Genomic DNA, 19,216 nt, shown 5'->3' on the forward strand with positions numbered 1-19,216 from the left:
AATTTTGTTAAAATGAAGCACACATGTATTTTCTTTCTTTTATCAGTATGCTCTTAGCTAAGTATGCATTTTCAAGGTTTATTTTAATTGCTTCTAACAAAAAGCTTACATCGAGAAGGGTTTCTATCAGAACTGCCTGTTTGGAGCCTTTTTGTGCTTGGCTTTTTGTGACTGGCTTTTTTTGTGACTTTTTGTGAGTGGCACAATCATTCACTACCACTTGCCTTTGGCAAATAGTACATGTATTGGGGCACTTAGAAAATCAGACTTTTTTTTTTTTTTAATGGACAGAAGAAAAATAACCACAGTTTAATTAACTGGCAGAAAATTCAACATAGGGGTTACTTTGCATATTGTTAGTATAACCTATTTTCCATTACTTTCAGTTGCAGTGATCTTTTTTTGGAAGAATATTTTCACAAAGGATCGCTTTGATGGCAGTTCTTTCTTACTATTCTGATGTCTGTCACTGTACTTTACGTAATACATTGAGTGGGGATTTCCTGTTGGTTTAATTCTTGTGAATGCTTTAATATTTCTGATGTTATTAGAAAGCAGGAGGAATACTACTGTGGAGTGGGGGTTCAGAAACTATCTTGAGTAGGCCCGGTAGCCTTTTGAAAGCTTTCTGTTGCAGCAGAATATCCTGCTTAAATGTCACCTTTATAGGGTCAGCTAACTTCTTTGAAAATGAATTCTTTTGATCCAATGAACCAGATAGCCTTTTTCCCCTTATATCTTTTAGCTAGTGAGTACTTCTTTTTGTATGTAGATAGAAAAGGGGTGATTTCAGTTAGCAGTATCTCTTTCCTACTTTTGTACAGTCTACCTTTTTAAATAGTCTTTTCTCATTGTTTTATGATATGGTTCTATATTAATTTTCTAATACAGTAGGAGCCAACAGACATGTCGCGTCAGCAAATCTATTTGTGAGTTTATAGTGGATGGTGTTTTTCCCTAAGATTTTTGTTACGAAATAACAGTTGAGTTCCTAGACCATCTTACAAAAGGCTTTTTACACCTGAATGGCTAGTGGTCATTGGTTCGAATTGGTTCAGGGGACAGGAGCATTGTGAAGAACAGTGACAAATAAAAATGAAACTTTCTTTCCATTTGCGGGTTATAAAAGGACATCCTCAAGAATAAAGTTGATTACGCAAATGTCTTGGTTCTGTTTTTGTTTGAATTGATTGATTGTCATTTTGTTTCTCTCCACCCGATGGCCATAGGCTACTTGAGGGTTAGATTATCAGAGATCCCAGAGAATGTTTACATTAGATCCGAGAGAACAGCTGTGTCCCAAGTCCTCTGCTGAGATTGGATCAAGTGTCCAGCCCTGTGGCAGGGTCTGTGAAAGGGTTTGTGATTGACAACCTTGCAGAATTTATGTAGAGAAGTTATTTTCTGTAAGAAAGGGTGGGGCAGCGGAGTTCAGGGGTATGTGGTGAGGAATGCATTTCCACTAGCACACGGAAGGACACTTTTAGATCTGGTCCACTTGGCTGTGGTGAGACTGGTGAGTAGGGGCATGTTGGTACAGTGTTCAAAAACAGGGCCACCTAAACAAACTGTAGTAGGGCAAGAGGGTCTTTCCTTAGAAGGGGATGTTCATATCCTTAGAAGAGGATAGGCATCATCGTCACCAGCCTCCAGCACGGGGGACAGTGGAGCATTTAAACGTTTTAAAACTTTTCTTTTTAGGCGATACTGTTAACATAATGGTGGTAAACACCAGTAGTCTCCAAATGATATACGTAAGATGAGCGATTGGGCTGTGGAAAGAACTACAGAATCACTAATGTTTATTTTTATCTAAAAATGAGAGCGAAGCCTTACTAATTCTTGTTTTTAAAGATTCTTTTATTCATTTTATGGAGAGAGAGTGTGTGCACCCAACCGGGGCTGGAGAGAGGTGGGTGGGGGGTGGCAGAGGTAGAGGGACTTCCCCCTGAGTGTGGAGCCCGCGGAGGGTGTAGTCCGGAGGGTGGCGTCGGATGTGGAACTCCATCCCGGGACTCTTGAGATCATGACTCGAACTGAAATCAATAGTCAGATGCTCAATTGACTGAGCCACCCAGGGGCCCCAGCCTTATTAATTCTTATTAAATGTTTGATACTAGTATCCACACTCTATCCATGTGTGAAGTGGTCCTATGTCACTTCAGGTTCCATAGCACTAAAGAGTTGACAGTGTAACTGTCTCTTATTCATTTATATGTTTATAAACTAGTACAATTTCAAGGTAGATTTAGAGATGATACGATTTAATTTCTGTTAATCTAATTTTTCAAAATGGTCAAATGACTTAAAAAGATAGTTTCAAAAATAACAGTGCCGTGATGAAGGCCAGGGAACTGTTGTTAGTGCTTCAGGTAGATTATTAGTTTAGTTCTTTTCAAGATTTTAGAAGGTGGGCCTTGTGTTACAAACCCCGTTTACAGCCGAGGACGCGGATAAGCGGAGTGGCATGGCAGTTTCCAGAGGTCAGAGAGCAGAAGCATACTTGGACCTAGACAGTTTGCTTTCAGAGCCTGTTTGCTTCGATGCTGAGTGGTGCTGCTTTCAAGGCCGATGATCACTCCAGTGAATTCAAACAAATTTGGTAGATAGGATGGAGAATTTAATTTCAAAAATACAGTAAGGCCATAAAGGAAACTTTCCCCCTTGGACCTGTCTATGCATCTGTGTATCTATCTTTGATTGCCATTAAAGCCACATTCAGAAATAACTGAACGTAAACTCAGACCTGCAATCGAATATTAAAATCTGTAGCCCACAGTTTATCACAAGGTGTACTTTGTTTCATTGCTGTCACTTAAATATTAATAATTTTTAGTGAAAACAAAATTAATGTAAATAAGAAAAATTTTACATATTTACTTTGTCTCAGTCACATTTGTTACACAGTTGACTGTTGAACAACACAGGTTTGAGCTGTCTAGGTCCATCTATGTGCGGTTTGCTTTTTTTTTGGTACACAGTATAGTATTGTATTTTCTTTTATGATTTTCTTGATAGCATTTTCTTTTCTCTAGCTTACTTTATTATATATAATACACATAACATACAAAATGTGTGTTAATTAATTGTTATAGGTGAGGCTTCTGGTAAGCAGTAGTCTGTTATTAGTGAAGTTTTTGGGAAGGTGAAAGTTACACACAGATTTTTGGCTATGTGAGGGGTTAGCACCCTTAACTCCTGTACTGTTGAAAGGCTGACTGTATGTAATGTATATTTTTATGTATATAAATTTACATTTTATAAAAGTGTATTTTCATGTATATGATGAACCATATAATTTTTATTTGTATTTATTAGGGATGTGTGTTCAAGATAATCTTAGTGATGGGGCTATGATAAAGATTTGTGGAGGGGGCATTTATCTTAAAACCAGGAGCAAAAGGCAGTAGAGAATGTCATTGTGTCCAGTAAGCAACTGAAAAAGTCAATGCTCAGACCTTGAGGAGAGTGGTGGCTTTTAAAAATTTGCTTCCCTTTATTTTGAACCTGGTTATACCTTTGATCTTCAAAACAAGCTGAGAAGACATAGGGTAGGTTTCAACCCTTAAAGCAATGTCTTTTGTGGAAATTGAGCATTCAGAAACAGGAGTGTGGGGGAAATCATCGCAGACAATCTTTTGCATGAAAGCTACACACTAGAGAGATACATTTTTAGGTTTTAGGAACTTGGAGGAAAGTTACTGTCAGGGAAGCTGAAGACAAATTTTCAGAGTTATGAATAAGATCGAAAGTTACTGCTTGTTCTGGAGAAATTGTAGTAGTTTCAAGCTTTGATTTTTCTTTAATGGGATTGATGAAGATCAGTGCAAGACCATAAGAGAAGACCCCAGAGAACTGATTATAATGTTACTCATTGCCTTATGTTCAGAAGATGAGCAGGAGTCTACCTCCCAGCATTCTGTACAAAAGAATAGACTCCCTCTGGTTCCGTAGCTTATCATTCCATTTGCTTCTTTTTTATAATATGGTCAGCCTTTATTATAAATTTTTCTAATATACTGTGAAACGCTGTCTTTTGCTTTTACCTGCTCTGTGGAAGTCATTCAAATCCCTGTTGCTTATTCTTTAACAGAAGTGTCCAGTGATGGAGAGTGAATCTTCTCTCCGATGGCAGAGGCGTAGTTTGTTGGTCATTAGCTTCATTAGACTGTGATACAAATACTGGTATTTTTCAGACTAATTAATACTGAATAATCGGTAAATTAATCTCAGTAATACTGTAGATTCTACTGCAGGTGTACTTAGCCCCCGGATAGGCTTTATTAAAGTATATCCAGAGTTACATTTATCAGTAGTACCAATGCATCATCTCCTTTTCATCTACTTCTTTTAGCATTTACCTAGAAAGCCTTCAAAGCACTTGTTTTTATGGAAACCACTTCTTGGCTCTGACCAGCAATAGGAATGTAAAAATCATATATTCTCATTGGGCCTCATGTTCTGTTCTTTTTTTTTTTTTTTTTTTGTGGTCTTGTTTAACTCATTTCTCTGTTCCTTAAATATCTTGTAAATTGGTAGATAGGTCTAGACATGTGATTGAAATTTAGTAGTTTAAAAAAATGTAGTACTTTTGTTTTTTAAGACAGGAATTCTTCCTAAGAGTTGCTACATATTTCTGCAAGAGACAAAGGTTTGGCTGTTCATTTTTATTTTTATTTTTTTTTAAAGATTTTATTTATTTTATTTGACAGACAGAGACCACAAGTAGGCAGAGAGGCAGGCAGAGAGAGAGAGAGAGAGAGGAGGAAGCAGGCTCCCTGCTGAGCAGAGAGCCTGATATGGGACTCGATCCCAGGACCCCGAGATCATGACCTGAGCCAAAGGCAGTGATTTAACCCACTGAGCCACCCAGGCGTCCTGGCTGTTCATTTTTAATTTGTAGTGCACTGGGGCTTCAGATAGTTTTTCAAGTTCCCATCAGCCACTAACGCTTTTGGTATCCATTGATAATTATTTCCTACTCCATTATTTGTAGTCATTTCTTCTTAATTTATTAGCTGGATTTATTCTATAAGCTGGACCTTCTTCATCAACTCGTTATTTCCCTGTGAATTATAGTTCTTACAAGAAAGACAAGATAAGGGGCATCTGGGTGGCTCAGTTGGTTAAGCGACTGCCTTCGGCCCAGGTCGTGATTCTGGAGTCCCAGGATCTAGTCCCCCATCAGGCTCCCTGCTCAGTGGGGAGTCTGCTTCTCCCTCCGACCCTCCCCCTTCTCATGCTCTCTTTCTCAAATAAAAAAGACAAGATAAGGGGCACCTGGGTGGCTCAGTCAATTAAGCATTCAACTCTAGATTTTGGCTCAGGTCATGATCTCAGGATCCTGTGATCAAGCCCCTTGCCTGGCTCCATGCTGGGTGTGGAGCCTGCTTGGGATTCTCTCTCTCCCTCTGCCCCTACTCTCTACCCCCGTGCTCATGTGCTAGCTCTCGCGGCTGGGGGGAGGGAGGGAACAAGATAAAACTTTGATGTTCTCCTTTTATATATGAGTTTACAGCATCCATGGAGTCTAATGAAAGGTTTTATAAAATATCATTATTAGTTCATAAATATTTATATGATTAATGTGCTTTTTATCAATTGCAGTATTTCTTTTGAATGAAATTTGGCTCTTGAATCGGTACAAAATATATTCCAGGCTGATCTACATTTGTATATTTCTTGTCCCAGACCTAGTGTAGCCATATCTGTAAGACATCCTAGTTCCATTTTGTGGGAAAAAGGTTCTTAAAGACTACAATCTGTGTGCCAGGGAAACTTGTTGCTGCTAGGCCTTTCAGTGGATAGAAGTTGAAAACACACACACACACAAACACACACACACATACACAAACACGAGTTTATACTAATACTTTAAATTCCAATTTAAGGGGCATCTGTGTGGCTTAGTGGGTTTAAGCCTCTGCCTTTGGCTCAGGTTATGATCTCAGGGTCCTGGTATCAAGCCCTGCATTGGGCTCTCCGCTCAGTGGGGAGACTTTCCCCTCCCCTTCTGCCTGCCTCTCTGTCTATTTGCGATCTCTGCCAAATAAATAAAATAAAATCTTAAAAAAAGAAATTGTTAAAAGAAAGATTTCTTCTTTTTATTCTTAGACTATTTCAATACGCATGGATAGTAAAAACTCCATGTTTTAAAGTTGCTCGAACTAATTTTTTGTGTAGTTCTCCCACGGACTGGATAAACATTTAGGTGTCACTGATCTATGTTTCCTTTCAGCTTTAGGAATTTCTTTTTTTCCTCTGAGATATTTTCGATTTAATTTAGTTTAAAAAAAGATTGGTGCAAAGTAAATATTTTTAAAAAGGTACTTTGATTCTTCTCTACTCTTCCTCTTTCTCTATAACCATTTTTATTAGTTTTTAATTTATCTTTCCTGGTTTTTAAATATAAGTAAATGTACATGTCTGTGGATGTGTTTGACATTACCCTTAAAAAAAAATACTTATTTTTAGAGAGAAAGTGTGTGTGCAAGTTGGGGTTGGGTAGGTCAGTGGGAGAGAGAATCTCCAGCAGATTCTCCGCTGGGCACAGAACCTGAATTGGGGCTCGATCCCACAGCCTGATACCATGATGAGATCAGCTCCTGAGCAGAAACCAAGAGTCCGGTGCTTAACCGTCAGAGCCACCCAGGCACCTTGACACTGCCCCTTAAAACAGTCTCCTCTGCCTAGGCTTTTTAGGTTAGTGAGGATGTGACCTCCCTGCCTGGTAGTGCTTTGAGAAGTGTCCTCTTCCCTCTTCTTCCACATTCAAAGTCTCCCCATGTCCTCATCAATCAACGTATGGGTGTTTTGTCAGCTCGCTTTGGGAACCAGTGTGTCTTAGTGGGAAGGAAAAAGGAAGACAATGAATGTTGATCAAATTGTGTGTCATTGTCTCCTAAGGTAGGATTATTTCCCCCCATTATTAAAGAGGAGGACGTTAAAGTTCAGTAGGCTGTAGTTACACACGGCTGGTAAGAAGTCGGTTCATGTGGAGGATTCAATGCACCTGAAGTCTGTTTGTAATATATCAAGAGTGATGTGCAGGTATCTTAGCATTTCAGTGGTGGTTGTGCTAGCATACTGAAAAGTTGTTGTTGTTTTTAAGATTTTTATTTATTCATTTACTTGAGAGAGAACACAGTGTGGGGGGATGGATGGTAGGAGCAGAGGGAGAAACAGACTCCCCGCTTGGCAGGGAGCCTAATGTGGGGCCCCAGGATCATGTCCTGAGCAGAAGGCAGACACTTAACCGACTGAGCCACCCAGGTGCCCTTGAAAATTTTTAATCTAACATTTCAGAGGTTCTCATTTTATTTGCTTTTTATTATTAATATTTTTTAGATTTTTTTAATTTATTCATTGGAGAGAGAGCAAACATGAGTGGTGGGTGGTGGGGGGGAGTTGCGGGGAGGGTCAGGAGGAGAGGAAGGAGCACACTCCCCACTGAGCAGGGAAGCCTGATGCAGGGCTCAATGCTAGAACCCTGGGATCATGAACTGAGTTGGAGGCAGACGCTTAACCAACTGAGCCACTCAGGGACCCTTTGTTTTTATTTTTTGATGGCACTTAAGAATCTGATAGAAAACCTCACTTTTGTGTCTTTTCAAAAGAATTTTTGATAGTTATATTTTAAAATGTATAATATATGAAATGCTTAATATCTACAATGTAACAATGGGAATTGAAAAAAGAATTATAAAGAAGTCTAAGATTTTTAATTACTCTTACTGTTTAAACTGTATAGTTTTAAAATTAGTTTTCATGAAGGCCAAATTTAGTGCATATATTTTCTTTCTGTTTTAACCTGAAACCAATGCCTGGAGCATCCGTTTAATGTTCAAATGGCAGATTAGCAGACAGAATAATTATTTCTACTCTCAGATACCTTGTAATTTATGAGGACCATAAATTCCCTATCTTCTCTCTGTTTTCTTAACTATACATGGAAATTCATTCTCTTGAAAATGTGTTGCCCCATATTTAACAAGGTTTTTTTTTTTTTTCCTATTCTAGTTTGGGAATACCTGCTACTGTAATTCAGTTCTTCAAGCACTTTATTTTTGTCGTCCATTTCGGGAAAAAGTTCTAGCATACAAGTGTCAACCTAGGAAGAAGGAGAACCTTCTTACCTGCCTAGCAGACCTCTTCCATAGCATAGCCACTCTGAAGAAGATTCCTCCTAAGAAGTTCATAACAAGATTACGGAAGGAAAATGGTAATTCTTCTACTTCTGAACGTATTCTTACGTACCAGAAAGGGTAAATAATAGCACACCACAGTTCAGCAGGCACTGACTGAGCATCTTCTAAGACTGAAAGTACGTTAGCCATGGAAAAACCAAAGCTGACCTTCCTGTCTTGAAGGAAGTGCTAGTTCAGTGAGGGAGGTAATCACACAGTAATTAATATGAGGTATGATTAATGTTGGAAGTATGTTCTACAAAGATTACATTCTGTATGCCAGGAAATGAGAAATGATAATTTTTTTATTTTATTTTATTTTTATTTATTTTTGCCTGCTTGGCTGTTCTATGGAGAATAAAGTTGGGGCTTCCACCCATTATCTGTTGTTTTTATAGTAGCATGTCTGTTTCATGTCTGCTTCATGTCTGTTTCACGTCTGTTAACCCATTGGATCTTTACACTACCCTGATTTAGAGAGCATGTGATCTCTCCCACTTTAGCCCTGCAAAGAATAGAGGCTAAAAAGCTTTCCAGAAACTTTTTGGCTTAGGGTAGGTGTAGGTGGTTTTAACTCCACTGACCCCCTTTTTAAAATAGTTACTGATTAAGCCTGTCTTCTCGTTTCTCTCTTCAGTGTTTTTCTTTTAGATTTGTCTCACACGTTTCTGCCATCTAAGTCGCATACTCTGTCTGCTGTGTTATGTTACCTAAGAAAATTCAAGTAGGAGTTATTTATTTATTTTTTTAAAAATTTGCATCAGTTTTTATGTTTTTGTTTTTGTTTTTTAAGATTTTATGTATTTATTTGACAGAGATCACAAGTAGGCAGGAGAGGCAGTCAGAGAGAGGAGGACACAGCCTCCCTGCCAAGCAGAGAGCCTAATGCGGGGCTCTATCCCAGAACCCTGGGATCACGACCTGAGCCGAAGGTAGAGGCTTTAACCCACTGAGCCACCCAGGCGCCCCTCAAGCAGGATTTAAATCACATGTAGAATTCTGGGTTTTGTTTGATGTAGCCAGTTTAATCATTCTGGAAATAAAATTGAGTGGTATTTTTAGTTTGATTTATTACCAAAAGATGCCCACAGAAATAATATTTGAGACGTCTTTAAGATTGGTTACCCAACACACCATTGAATAATGCTGTCCTTAACTGCGTGGACACTGTTCATTATCCCATGAATTGAGATAAGCCTGGGTCATATCCAGTTTCCTGTGTAAGAAGACACTGAGATAACATGGCAGTAGGCTATTATTCCTGAATCTGATTCACCTGTTAAAAGATTTTGTTCATTTCCTCTGTAAACAGATACAAAGCAGTTGATCATTCATTCACAAAAACAAATCTTTCTGTGTTTTCCCTATGAAAGCCAAACATTTCCTTAAGTTAGAAATCTGTGTAGTATCTTCTGTTTTTAAGAACACCAAATACAGCTCTGTTCGAGTTTGGCTGAGTGATTCAAGTCCCTTAAGTTATTTTGTCTGTATTGGTATGAAACTTCAGGGATTTTGTCTTGGTAGAAAATTGATGTACATGGTACTTGAACATGCTATCTTTCTCAGTGATTTTGTTAGTATTTTAGAAATGGTCAGCATCAGAAACATGAAACACAGAATACACAGTATTTTCTTTTTCAGTGAATAGTGCATTTTTTTTGACCTTATTATTTTTTTAAGATTGATTTATTTGAGGGCAGGAAGGGGCAGAGAAAGAGAATTTCAAGTAGAATTCCTGCTGAGCGTGGAGCTGGGCACTGGGCTCAGAAGCAGAGCCTGGTCTCTCGACCCTGAGATCACGACCTGAGCCAAAATCAAGGGTTGGATGCTTAACCAGCTGAGGCACCCAGGCGCCCCTTGAACCTATTCTTTTTTTTTTTTTTAAGATTTTATTTATTTATTTGACAGAGATCACAAGTAGGCAGAGACGCAGGCAGAGAGAGAGGAGGAAGCAGGCTCCCCACTGAGCAGAGACTCTGGTGCAGGGCTTCATCCCAGGACCCTGGCATCATAACCTGATCCCGAAGGCAGAGGCTTTAACCCACTGAGCCACCGAGGTCCCTTGACCCTATTCTTTAATCTATTGTATGTGCTCTTAGTTTGGGCTGCTGTAACAAAAGTACCATAGCCTGGGGTTTCTTGCAGTTCTGGAGGCTGAGACATTCCGGAGTAACATGCCGGCAGCTTCAGCGTCTGCTGCGGGCTGTCTTCTTGGTTACACACGGCTGTCTTCTTGCTGTGCCCTGCATGGTGAAGAGAGAGAAGCAAACTTGCTCATGTCTCTTCCTAAAAGGACACTAATCCCAGTCTTAAAAACCTAAAAGTCCTACCCAGGCCCCACTTCCAAAGAGCGGCACATTGGGGGTTAGGGTTCCAGCAGGGGACTTTGGGTGGACGTACATGCCTATGGTCCTGAAGTGAGCAGTGGCTTTTTAAATTTACAGTAAGTCACGCTGCACACAGAGCTCAAGTTACTGTGTTTTGAAAGTTGTGTTTCTGTGGCTTTATACGTTTGCTTGTCAAAGCTGGAATGTTTTTGCAGTGTTTATTATTTTTTTAATAATTCAGTATTTTCTGAAAATTTTTTAAATGTTTAGGCAGAGTGCATTTTACAGTGGACTTCTTTTGTTTGATGAAATTGATTCCAGAGTGAATATTCCAAACTTATCCTCTCATAGTTTTGTTTCATTTTTCTATACCTCAGATACAGTATTTAATAAAAAAGCATGTTTATTATTTGATGTTGCTGGCATTTGTATGAAGTACAGTTTTGCCTTTTGATTTTTTTCCTGATAATTTTGTAGAGGAGAGTATACAAGTTAAAGAGCATTTAATGGACTATCCATGCTTAACTCTCCTTCTGACCTTATGTTTGCTGGGGTTTTTGTTTGTTTGTTTGTTTGTTTTTGTTTAAATCTCTGGCGAAAATGAATATTGTCCATTTCAGAATTTCCACTAACTTTCACTGTTGGATTGTTGTTCTTAAACCAGTTTTCTTCCATGGTATGCTGTAAATAAACACGTCATGTTTTGTACTTGCAGTCGATATTAGCTTCATATTGTGTTAACCACTGATACTTTATATAGCTAATCATTTCGATATTACTTGGGAAGAAACTGTTTTAATTTCAGTAATGGATTTTTGGTTTCAAAATTTTATTTCATGTTCCCTAATCATAGCATAGAACTTTTACAGTGTGATAAGACTTGCTCCATAAATGTGTTCTCCCTAATGATGGGAAACTAGCTGAAAGTTTGAATTGATTAACTATTATTTATTTAGCTTCTGTTGACGGCCAGGAACTAGTGGAGAGGACCAATAGTCATGTAATTTAATGTGTTATCTCCATGAAAAAAAAAAACGTGGAAAGGGAGTTGATCAGTTATGTTAGTTCAGAGAGTTGAAGTGAGAAGCCATTGGAAAATACGAGCCAAACTCGTTCCAAGTGGATGGAATCAAAATTGCAGTTGCCCTGAGTGCTTGAAGGATGACAAGAATATTTATGTGGCTGGAGTGGAGTAAGAGCAAAAAGGCAAGGGCCTAGAACTTGGGCTTTAATTTGAAAGCCATGGTGAGCGGTTAGGCTTGCTGAGCAGGTGGGTGATGTGTTTTGATCTGGCTGCTGGGTGGTGTGGTAGCATGAGCCGGCATGGGTCACATGAGTACAGCCCAGGAAGCCAGCCAGGAGGCTGTTGCACTAACCTAGGTAAGAAGTAAAGCCCTCCATTCTACACTGCCAACTTCCCATAGCCACTCTACCATTCTAGAAGACTCAAAACACAGACTGATGAGCTACTTGTGTGCTACCTAGCAGTGACTTGGCTTGGGATCACTTCTGGGGGGCTTGAAAGTCCCATCAGCTGGCACGTGTAGCTGTGTGCTCTGACTCACTGGGTCTTAACAGCACAGGTAGTTCACGCTATTGTTTGGGCCCAGATTTCTTCCCATGTTGTCGTAGCTGTTTCCGCCCCTGTTGTTCATTTGGTAGTTTATTCATTTGGTAGTTCGTTCGTTCGTTCATTCATACAATGCCAAGCACATCCAAATATGTGGCAGGCATTGTCCTGGGTGCTGGAGATACAGCAGTGAATGAGACAGAAAAGATCCTTATTCTCAAGAAACCTGTATGTGCTTAGCGATGCTTCAGGTGATGCAGAGAGATACTGATATAAATATGTGAAAATATATATTTAAGGATTGGTCTTCCTTAAGTGTGGAAATTATTACAAATAACACCTGTTAAATAGATGTGAGTGAATAATTTCCATGTTCATCTTAATCCTGTTTCTCCAAAAGAGCGTAAAAGATTTTTGTATTAATGAAAGCTAACTATTTCTGAATTATGAAGAACACATAACATTTTTACATGTTGATTTAGTCCCCCCCTTTTTTTTGCATTAATTTTGCAGCTATTTGGGACTTCAATAATTTATACCTTTCATATTCATTTATTTAATAATGAATTTGTCCCATTAGACTGTTAGTTCCATGATGAGGGGAAGCCATTTGTTTTTGGTCACCATTGTATTCCCAGCATGTAATCTAGTTCCTGGCACGTAGTAGGTGCTTACTAAATATTTGATGAGTTGAGTGAGTGAATGAGTGAATTTGTTTAATTTGCCAAAGCAACTTTGAAGCCCACCTTTCCCATCATGCTACTTAGCAGAAAAGAAAGCAAACCATAAGGAATCCAAGATTTTAGAAATTAAGTGTACTCCATTTTATGGGTCTTGTCTGTGGCCATTTAGTTGATGTTGTTTTGCTGTTTATGTGGTGCTGGTTGAAGTTTTTAAATCTGTATTGACGACTCAGGCATAGCGAGAGTCTGGAACATTTACATAATGTGTTTATAAAAAAATGGACTGCAAATTATTTTAAATATTTCAACAAAATGCTTTAAGATTATTTTCTGGTTTACTTTATATCTCATTTCCAGAGTGCTCAAGTCAGTTGAGGTATGTCTGTGCATGTGAAGTCCTTTGTTCTATGTTAAAAGAACAACATTTAAAAAAAGTTGTTTCAAGTTTTGAAAAAGCAAAAGTATTTGCACATTTTTGCTTTATAAATTATTTTGAGAACATGCATAGATGCTAAAATAAATTCTAACAGAAAAAAAATGAGACTTCTTATTGTTTATTGTTTTTTCTTAACCAGAAGTTTTAAAATTTATATCTTTTTAGTTATTTTCTAATTTTATAGTTTATTTTAAATATTCATGGCAAAAATACATTCATTAAAATTTTGGTTAGGGGATGCCTGGGTGGCTCAGTGGGTTAAAGCCTCTGCCTTCGGCTCAGGTCATGATCCCAGGGTCCTGGGATCAAGCCCCACATTGGGCTCTCTGCTCCTCAGGGAGCCTGCTTCCTCCTCTCTGTCTGCTTCTCTGCCTAGTTGTGATCTCTGTCAAATAAATAAATAAAATATTAAAAAAAAAAACAAAAACAAAACTTTGGTTACAAAAAACTTGATTTCGTGGGAAAGAGACTACTTTAGACTGTGGCATTGAGCCAGCATACAGAGAGCCAGCATATAGAGTAAATTGTTCATATCTCACTTTAACTAGGCCCTTAGAGTTTTTATAAAATATTTTTATGGTGCTCTCCCATTATCCTTCCTTTTAGATTCCTCGCTGACTTTTCCAATTTGTTCGTATTTTCCTTGAAGACTAATCAACTCTAGCCTATTTCCTTCTTAGCAGACATGGGTGGTTCTTTTGTGACCTGGTGATAGATGAGTAAGTGAGAGATAAAAAGGGGACTTTTAAGGGTGTCCTGTACACTTCTAGAAGCTGCCCAGACACTCAAAGTGTCAGGGTTGGTGAAGGAGTCAGGATGGACAAAGAGGCCAGGAATCAGGCCTTTAGGAGGTGAGGGGAAGTTGACAGATGACCACAGAAAGAAGGAGGTTCAGGGTAGTATGGCCAGACCTAACAGGTTTTTTGACTGAGGGTGAGTTTTTCATATGCAAAGCAAAGTGTAATGATTTAGAAGTGCCTGCAGGGAGCTCAAAAATGCCAGAGGCTGAAAAGATGGGGAGTTTAGAACAGAACCTTGTTCTGGAGGGAACAGCAGAAAGGGTTGAGAAAGAAGAAAATCTCAAGGATGAGGAAGGAAATAAGGAACAATAAACGACTCAGAGTAATAGAGGATGGGAGAGTGGGGTTGGGAGGTAGACTAGTATTTTCAGGGATGAGGCATCATTGCACTGAGAGGCAAAGTGAAAGGTGATTGACTTCAGTTACCCCAGCCTTGCCTAGACCCGTCCAGCGGTGGAACCATCTAAGGGTTCTGACCATGACTTGGTTTGTCTCAGGAAGATAGAGTAGACAGCTGGGAGGTTTTGCAGTGAGCTGTGTCAGTGTCGGGAGTGACACACAGACTTCTGGCGGCAACAGGGGATGGGGAATGGTGTCACAGTCTCTTGGATCTGACCCTCATGGGCAAAAAACACTGGACACACAATACCAAATTATCATCAGTTAAATGTTAACGCCACATAGGCTAATGCAGTATCTCTCAGGACTCAAGGCTTTCATTGTTCTTAAACATAAAGGGCTTGTTGGAGGCTAATCAAATCCCTCAGGACAAGTTTAAAGAAGAGAAGTGGGGAGTGGCTCTAACTGCATTAGTATTATTGAGTTTGACTTGAACTCCAAGAAGGAGGTTTAATAAATTGCCTGTGACATACATGTAATGAAAGGTCGAACCATCCTAGGAATGCGGACAGTCTTGCTCGAGCAGCTGCACCTTACATCTGAGGCTTCTTACAGGTCTTTTTGACACCAAGAGTGAAATGAGTCTTTATTTGTTTTGACTGTACTTCCCAAATCCACATTTTCACTAGTTCCCATTCTGTTTGTACAGTAACTTTGCAAAAGAAGATGGTATTCCGTTTTCCAGACCAGAAAATCAAGGCCTTTTTGATTACCATAGATTGAACATTTTCTCACATTTTTTAACTTTTTGACTTCTGTTTTTATAAATTGTTGATTTCCACACTTGGTATTTCCTTTTGTATAAGCTCTTTATGTGTTGAAGCTGTTAATAGTTTTTATGGTTTTTTTTTTTAAACCTTTTCAGTGTTTTCTAATGCACAGAAACTTAATTTTATGCAGTCATAACTGTAGCTCTTCTAAAATGTAATTTTTTGTTCTTTTTATCTTAGACTTTGCCTAAGTTTTGTTCCTAATTTGTTGTCTTTTATTTGAAAAATGTCAGCTGTGATATCTTTGGAATTTATTAAATGTGCCTTGAGTATCTAAAGGTAAAATATTGCTGGCCAGGTCTTCTCAGTGTGTGTGATCGCTGAGCAACAGGTGCCAGTTGTGGGGCAGGGCCTCCCTGGGCAGGCTGCTTTGTATGCAGCTGGGCTGCTTGGGGACTGCCTGCTTTGTGTCCTGGGCCTGCCACTTCCTGGCGCATGACTTTCCCTCTCTGATCCCATTCCCTCATTTGGAAGATGACAATAACATAGTCACAGAGTTGTTAAAAGATCACCTGCAACACTGCCTGTGAAGTCCTTACCTTTCAGTTTCAGTGGTGTGATGTCCAGTGCTGGGTATAAAGCAGTTCATGTTAGTGACTGGTTTTCGGTGATATTTTTTCATTTGTATAGTTACAGGGTTACAAAATCTCACTTATAGAGATTATCTGGATTGAATAGATCATTTGTGATACCGATGTTTCCTATACCTGACTGCAATCCGAGTCCCCTGGAGGAACTTTGGAAAGTTCCAGGTTCCAGGCCTCACCTCTGACTGAATCCCTAGGATGCATGGCCCACAATTCTCGTGGATCACTTAATATTGTTGCTTTAAAAAGAAGATCCTCATTTGTCTTAACGGTATTTTCTCCAAGTTTAGTCATATGTTTTTGTGAAAGATAATCTGTTTCTTGTACATGACTGACAATACCAGACGTTTGTATTTAGTTCTGATAGAATATTGGATATTTGTTTTCCATCTAGTTTTAATCAGGTTATTAATTTTGAAGTAATTTTCTAATATATTTTTATTTTTAGAACTTTTTGACAACTACATGCAGCAAGATGCCCATGAATTCTTAAATTACCTGCTAAATACAATTGCTGATATTTTACAAGAAGAAAGAAAGCAGGAGAAACAAAATGGCCGTTTACCTAACGGTAATATTGACAATGAGAACAACAACAACACACCAGACCCAACGTGGGTTCACGAGATTTTTCAGCGAACACTGACAAATGAAACCAGATGTCTTACTTGTGAAACTGTAAGTATGTCATCAAATTTTGTATAGAGCAGATTTAATTCATTTTTATTAATACTTCCTAGAGATGGAGTGTGAGAGATGAACATGAAGGTGGTAATTTCTTAGGTGTAGCATAAATGAATTATCGAAGCTGTACTTGCTCTCATACTTGGTATGCTCTGTAGTAATGCTGCTTATAAACAGTGGATACCTGAGCTGACCGAAAAATACTTACTGCGGTTTGGACCGTAGTTCACCCTTGAACAACAGGGGCTTGAACTGCATGGGTCCACTTATTTGTAGATTTTATTTTTTATTTTTTTTGTATACGTATAGTATTGTAAATGTGAGGTTTTTAAAAATAATTTTCTTAACGACACTTTTTGTAGCTAACTTTATTATAAATACATACTATGATACATACACAAAGTGTGTGTTAATCAAGTTTTATGTTATCAATAAGGCTTCTGGTCAACCGAAGGCTCTTATAGTTAGCTTTTTGGAGACTCAGATGATTTTCCACAGTGGCAGCATGGGTAGGAGGTTTCGGTACCTGTCACCCCCCCTGCATTGCTCAGGGGTCAACTGTATTTGTTTTTATTTCTGTGTAAGAGGCCATAGAATCATGTTCTGGAAATTGTTCGTCTGTGTCTTACTTAAGTCCATAAGAAACTTACAGGTCAGGGAGGTACATTAATTTGTTTTCCCTTTTCCTGCAGTTATGTTTATTGTTGATTGTTGGAATAAAAACTAAAGCATACTGTGTACACTCAAGCAGGGGGAAATACCCACTGCTGGATATTTCGTAAAGCGGAGCAGTAGGGAAGAAGCTTGAAAATGGATTTTATGTGGGGTCAGATAGCCCAGTCCTTTCGTAGTATCATTACCTTCTTAAGACATTTACATTTTTAAAGAATATGTCCTTTTTAAAAAAAAATCTAACATTTCTCATAATGAGTTTATCTGATGTTTCCTTCTAACTGAGACGCAGGTATGCATTCTTGGCTGGAGTGATTCAGTTAACGTGTCTTTCTCAGGGTCTCACGTGTGGGCACACAATATCCGTCTGCCTCTCGTTGGCCAAATTTTGATCTCTCATTCAAGGTGTTGTTCACTTTCTCTGGTTGATAATGTCTTATTTTTATGTCTTGGTAAAGGCAGTCTTTGGGGAGACACAAATATCTTGTTCATCAGAATCTCCCGCAACATTTAGCATCCACTCAGGTCCAGTCCTACTATGATGGTTCTACAACTAGTCTTTAATAGCACAGAAGAGTAGCATCATCCATTGGAAAAGAGAATTCACAAGCAAGATAAATAAGACAGATGTTTTATGGATGTTTGGAAGAATAGCATGGTTACTTGTTTGTCTAAATCAGATTAACATACCTAGTATGTTGAGTGAGGCCAATAGGAAATTGTATTTTTTAATTAATGGACTTCAGAAAAATTGAGTAGAAAGTACAGAATGTTCCCAACTCTCTCTCTCTCTTTCTTCCACTTTCCCCTATGATTCATGTCTGGTATTAATGAGGTACATTTGTTGCAGTTGATGGACCGATAATGATACATTATTATTATTATTATTTTAAGATTTTATTTATTTATTGGACAGAGAGCACAAGTAGGGGAAGCAGCGGGCAGAGGGAGAGGGAGAAGCAGGCTTTCCGCTGAGCAAGGGGCCAGATGTGGGGCTCGATCCATTCTGGGATCGTGACCTGAGCCGAAGGCAGATGCTTAACCGCTTAACTGACTGAGCCACCCAGGCGCCCCATGACACATTAACTAAAATCTGTAGTTCATATTTTGAGTTCAGTCTTGGTATTGCCTGTTCTGGGGTTCCATCTGTTTTGACAAATGTATAATGACATGTGTCTGTCATTAAAGTATCATACAGAGTAGTTTCACCCTTTGTTTCACAAATTCATCCCTCCTTCCTCTCCAAATCCCTGGCAACCCCTGATCATTTTACTGCCTCCATAGTTTTGACTTTTCCAGAATGTCGTGTATTTGGAATCATAGAGAAGTAGCTTTGTAGCTCATTTCTTTTTTTCACTTAATTACATTTCATGATGTGGATATTCTGCAATTTATCCATTCACTGATTCACTTATCCATTCAGCTGCCTCCCAAGTTATGATGACTATTGCTTTGTCTGCTCTGGGCCTTGTGCTTCTCCATATAAACCGTAGAATCACACAATATTTAAAAACTAGCATTGTCCACAAGATAGTGTGCTGTGATTTCAAAGGGGATTGCCTTGACTCTGTAGATGAAGTTGGGAAAAACTGCGTCTTCACAGTCTTGAGTCCAACTGTCCATTTACATGGACTGTACATTTATCTACATCTTCTTTGATTTAGAAAGAAATCATCTTGTAGTTTTCATGTTGATCTTGTACATATTTTATTTTGTTATGTTTGTATAGATGAGTGGGGTTGTTTTGTTTGTTTGTTTTTGGCTCTAATGTAAGTAATATTGTAGTTTCTTTCTCTCTCTCTCTCTCTCTCAAAGCAAATGGTGACTGTTTTGGTTCCACCATGAATTAAAAGATAGGGTCTTTAAATAGAACCATGACCTATACCGATTAATGATCTATTGACTGTTGATTATGCATTGATCTGTTTAACTATAATCAGGCATTTGGAAAATTATAGTTGTCAGTAGTATAATTTTAGTTAATGAAGGACACGGTAGTAATAAAGAAAATTCTTTTGTGGAAATACATTTTTATTGGTGACCCTCTCTCACATCAAGTGAAAGAGGTATAATTGAGTGTTTAAATATATTAACATGCTGTG

General features: G+C 38.6%; 4 protein-coding genes across 7 annotated transcripts in view; 2 read left to right on the forward strand and 2 right to left on the reverse strand.

Annotated features, from left to right (window-relative positions):
- Positions 1-19,216, reverse strand: part of MTMR6 (myotubularin related protein 6) — an 821,484-nt gene that overhangs the window by 294,650 nt on the left and 507,618 nt on the right. The window lies entirely within an intron of this gene.
- Positions 1-19,216, forward strand: part of LOC309848512 (uncharacterized protein) — a 321,975-nt gene that overhangs the window by 196,624 nt on the left and 106,135 nt on the right. The gene's annotated exons all lie outside the window — the stretch shown is intronic.
- The window catches only part of LOC309848517 (ral guanine nucleotide dissociation stimulator-like), a 729,203-nt gene that overhangs the window by 192,793 nt on the left and 517,194 nt on the right, over positions 1-19,216 (reverse strand). The window lies entirely within an intron of this gene.
- LOC309848522 (ubiquitin carboxyl-terminal hydrolase 12-B-like) overlaps positions 1-19,216 on the forward strand; it is a 176,695-nt gene that overhangs the window by 138,073 nt on the left and 19,406 nt on the right. Inside the window, exons 3-4 of the mRNA XM_082700224.1 lie at positions 8,020-8,221; positions 16,207-16,436. Of these exons, the coding sequence (XP_082556350.1) occupies positions 8,020-8,221; positions 16,207-16,436 (432 nt within the window). The remainder of the gene's footprint in view (positions 1-8,019; positions 8,222-16,206; positions 16,437-19,216) is intronic.

The sequence above is a fragment of the Mustela nivalis genome (genome assembly GCF_964662115.1).
Source record: "Mustela nivalis genome assembly, chromosome: 15".
NCBI lineage: Eukaryota > Metazoa > Chordata > Mammalia > Carnivora > Mustelidae > Mustela > Mustela nivalis.